General features: G+C 41.8%; 1 protein-coding gene across 1 annotated transcript; it reads left to right on the top strand.

The window, feature by feature from the left end:
* Positions 1-562: 562 nt before the first annotated feature.
* Positions 563-3,446, top strand: LOC308284540 (alpha-1,3-mannosyl-glycoprotein 4-beta-N-acetylglucosaminyltransferase C-like; the record flags this gene model as incomplete). The annotated part of the gene is made up of 3 exons (XM_080725199.1): positions 563-691; positions 1,612-1,759; positions 2,284-3,446. The coding sequence occupies 3 exons, from the start codon at positions 563-565 to the stop codon at positions 3,444-3,446; spliced, it is 1,440 nt and encodes a 479-aa protein (XP_080581325.1).
* Positions 3,447-4,638: the final 1,192 nt, after the last annotated feature.

The raw sequence follows: 4,638 nt of genomic DNA, 5'->3' as shown, positions 1-4,638 counted from the left end.
TGTCTGTCTGTCTGTCTGTCTGTCTGGAGATCCCTGCTCTGAGTATCTGAAATCCCTGTGATGTCCCCTGACATGGATAACCACGCCCCGGACTCATTTTTGAAGCTTGTGATTGGCTGAACCGGACGTAGGGAGCGCTCCGTTGTAGTCACTTGGACCGCGCGAGGTGCACCAAAATCCAATTATCATTGCGTTTATCGTGCGCTTGCCCAGGCTTTACGGCCTGGGCATGAATATAACGATTGCATTCACCACGGCTTCGTAACTCGTGCGGCGCTCCGCCGGCCGTGCGGCCCTGGCCCGCTCTTCGCGGGCACTCGCGCCTGCGGCGCTCGCCGCGAAGAGCAGGACGGCGCTCTATGCCGTTTCCATCCATCTTTCCCAGTGGGATCCATAATCAGGCGTCAGGGGAACCACAGTGTCAGGCGTGACAGAGATACGTGACCGTTCAGATACTAAACTGTGACCTACGGTCGCAAAAACAGTAAGAACTATTTGTATAATTTTTGACCTATAAGTCTGTGCTCTATGTATGCTTTTCCCCACAGTGAGCGATGGCACCATGAGGTTGATGTGGAGGTCTGTGGATAAGATGAGGTGTTTACGAAAACGTTCGATGTTCCCCTTCCTCGGGTTCCTCATCACCTTTCTCCTCTTTCTTAACCTGTACATGGACAATGGGTATGTGCTGGTAAGTTTCGAGAACTATACAAATTCCCTGGGAATAATTCTTCCTTGTATATCAAAATGTTAGCTTCTTTTTTTAGCAGGTTTTTACTGGTTCTTCCCACTGGGACATAATTGTAATAATTATTATTGTGCAAGAATTATCACAACAAAATACAAAACAAGTCACCATCTTGGAGGCAGGTGGGATACATAAAATAAATGTGCATCGGATTTAAATGAAAATGTCTTCTTGCTCTCCTTTTTTATCGCTTGCTTGTTTTTGAAGCGGTGAAAGCCGCTTCCAAGGAGTGGCTTTGTGTGTCCCGTTCATGTCCATATATGGTCATTTCAGTCCAGAATGAACAGGTTTTATCTGTCCGTAAATGTGTGTCCCATGTGTGTCCCCTCATGTCCATATATGGTAATTTCAGTGCAGAATGAACAGGTTTTATCTGTCCGTAAATGTGTGTCCCATGTGTCCCCTCATGTCCATATATGGTCATTTCAGTCCAGAATGAACAGGTTTTATCTGTCCCGTACGTCCAGAATATGTGTGTAGTGTCCGTCTCGGTCTGATGATTGGATGATTAAAAATGTCCAATGAGACCATACTTTGAGCATTGGTCAAGCTTCACATGACAATTCGGCCCTCCAGATAAAATCATTCATTCATTCAGAATTCAGAATTCTTAAGCTCTAGAACACATAGGATGAGAGTTCACTGCTTCACTACGAACCGAGGTTTGATTTTTAATGATTTGAATGAGTCTATGTCTAACTACCTTCCTGGTCCAGGTCACATAATGCATGTACAATCCCCAGAGTATCCATTTGTAATGGGTCACTTTTGGTAACATTTGTACCCCCTGAATCAACACTGAGGATTTTATTGTGTGGAATTATACTGTAGGTGTGTTACATGTTATCATTTTTGTTTTTTAGGAGGCAAACAAAAGACAACTGGAGGACACGCTCATACACTCTACCAACTCTGAAAGATACATCCACACTTTCAAAGACCTCTCCAACTTCTCTGGGACCATAAATGTGACCTATCGTTACCTTGCTGGAATCCCCTTGCCACGTAAAAGTATGTATTTCCCAATACCGTATTAGAATTGTATTCATTGGATGTAATCTGTATGGTATCTTAAAAAATATAGGATGATGAAATGTAGTGACAGGGACTATTACACATGGGGGAATTGGAATCAAGATGCAAAAGAAGTTGATTTAAAAAATAAAGATTTGTCCAGAATTCGTGAACATTTTAGGTACAGTACATACTGTAGTTGATGCTTCAGAATAATTCTCATTGGATATAACTGTGAAATAAATATTGAGTAATGATAAATGTCAATATTTTTTTTTTTTTTTTTTTTTTAAGAAACCTTTTTTTCCTTTACGGATATATTGTTTTTCTAGAAAGATTTTCATTTGCATTTGTTATATTGCTGTTGATGTACTGACATTTAACCTTGTTTATTATTGTGACGTTTCATCTGCTTATTGTAAATTGCTTTGGATTAAAAGTGTCTGCTAAATGCCTAAACTGTAAACTGTAAACTAGGCAATAATAGACAATTTCACAGTTAAGCTATTCTGTTTTTACAGAGTATCTCACAATCGGCCTGTCGTCGGTCAAAAGGAAACGTGGGAACTACCTCCTGGAGACCATCAAATCCATCTTCGACCAGTCCAGTTACGAGGAGCTGAAAGAGATCGTGGTCGTGGTCCACCTGGCAGACTTTGACATGGTCTGGTGTGAGAACCTGGTGCAGGAGATCACCAGGAAGTTTGCCCACCACGTCATAGCCGGACGTCTGCTGGTGATCCACGCTCCGGAAGAGTACTACCCATCTCTGGACGGGCTGAAAAGGAACTACGACGACCCCGAGGATAGGGTCCGTTTCCGTTCCAAGCAGAACGTGGACTATGCTTTCCTCCTCAACTTCTGCACGAACCTCTCTCACTTCTATGTGATGTTGGAGGACGACGTGCGCTGCACCGGGAACTTTCTGACGGCACTGAAGAAGGTCGTCGCTTCCCGAGAAGGTTCTTACTGCAGGGTGACGCTGGAGTTCTCCAAGCTTGGCTACATAGGGAAGCTGTACCACGCCAGAGACCTGCCACGTCTGGCCCACTTCCTGCTCATGTTCTACCAGGAGATGCCGTGCGACTGGCTCCTCATTCACTTCAGGGGTCTGCTGGCCCAGAAGGACGTGATCCGCTTTAAGCCCTCGCTGTTCCAACACATGGGTTACTACTCCTCTTATAAAGGTGCAGAGAACAAGCTGAAGGACGACGACTTTGAGGAGGACTCCATAGACATTCCTGACAACCCTCCTGCTACCTTTTACACCAATATCAATGTGTTTGAAAGCTATGAAGCAATGAAAGCCTATAGCAGTGTCGTCGATGAATACTTCTGGGGGAAGCCCCCGTGCACAGGAGACTTCTTTGTCGTAGTCTTTAACAAATCAGCCAAAATCAGTAAGATTAAAATCACTACAGGTACAGACGACAGGCAAAATGATATTCTTCATCACGGCGCTCTGGAAGTAGGGCAGAAGTCAGTGGAAACCAAGCAAGGAAGGCAGTGTACTTCCTACATCACATTAGGGGAGTTTCATGGTGGCAACATAGAAGTTCATGATGTGGACCACAAGATTAGTTTTGACATTGAATGTGTGCGAATTGTTGTTAGCGCCAGTCAGGAAGAATGGCTTATTGTAAGAACTATCAGTCTGTGGACTACCCAGCCCAAAAATCATTAAAATGTAATAAGACACATTGTTTTAAAACGTTCGCTGTTTATATGTATTTATTACTGTGAAAGCTTTCAAGTTGGACAACCTCTGGAGGTATATATATTTACGTATTATGTGGAATCTGAAACCGTCCATATTTTCTTGGATTGTTCAGAGATTTTCTGTGAATTGTGATTTTTCCCTATGGATTAAAATGACTTGTGATTAGTATGAAGCCTTTTTTTTTACCTCTATATCCCCTTTCCTAAGCAAACAAAAATGTGTATAAAAATGTGTTTTTACAGATGGTGTTAGTGTCAATTATTTCATTTATTCTAAGGGCCCCTTGAACCTAACCCTGTAGCCAAGTCAAGTGATGTGATATGTTTAGCTTTTAGTAGTCAAAACATCATGTGGAGAACAGAATTCACTAATGCCTTTCAATCATCTCGGGAACTGACAAGAAGAAAGAGAAAATAAAATCAAGAGAATGAGAGCTGGTTCATAATATAATGCACAAAGCATTTTTAGCACCTTCCTCTTGCTTGAAGCTGCCTCTAATCAAGCTTTATATTTTTGACTATATACTCTGCCCTCTTCTGGTGATCTCAAAAACTGCATTTATCCAATGTTATCAATATCATAGGAGCTGTACCTGTCTGACTGGCCAACATACTCTATGGCATTGGTTCTCAAAGTCCGGGGACCCCCAGGGTCGTTGAAGGAGTTCCAGGGGGTCCCGAGCTAAACGACATAGTTAGTAATCATTACCAAAAGGACCCCTATGGGTATGTAGTCTATGTACACTCAGAGCTAAATTAACATTGATTTTACAATACAAATTGGGGTCTCAGAAATAGAAATGCCATTAAATGTGGGTCCATAGCCTAATGCATGTCAAACTGGGGTCCTTGAAATGAAAATGGTTAGGAATCACTGCTTTAGAGCCGTACACATGATTATTATTACTGTTTTGTATAAGTCTCCCTAAAATCTTTTGATGCTGTACTAGTTAGTTAAGATGCCCAGCGTCTCATGGTTCAACTAAAGTTTAGTGACTAAACTGACTCCTTAGAGCTTTTCACATAATAATGTTAGCCGTAAAATAAAATACAAAACCTCATAAAACTTATGGTCACTTTTTATGGACTTTATTCTTTCACATCTTTATGGATTATTATATAAAATAGATTTTTGTTGATAAAGAGCTAATTTGTCA

Source organism: Nannobrachium achirus (genome assembly GCF_963921795.1).
Source record: "Nannobrachium achirus genome assembly, chromosome: 5".
Taxonomy (NCBI): domain Eukaryota; kingdom Metazoa; phylum Chordata; class Actinopteri; order Myctophiformes; family Myctophidae; genus Nannobrachium; species Nannobrachium achirus.
This window is presented reverse-complemented; position numbering and strand designations above follow the sequence as displayed.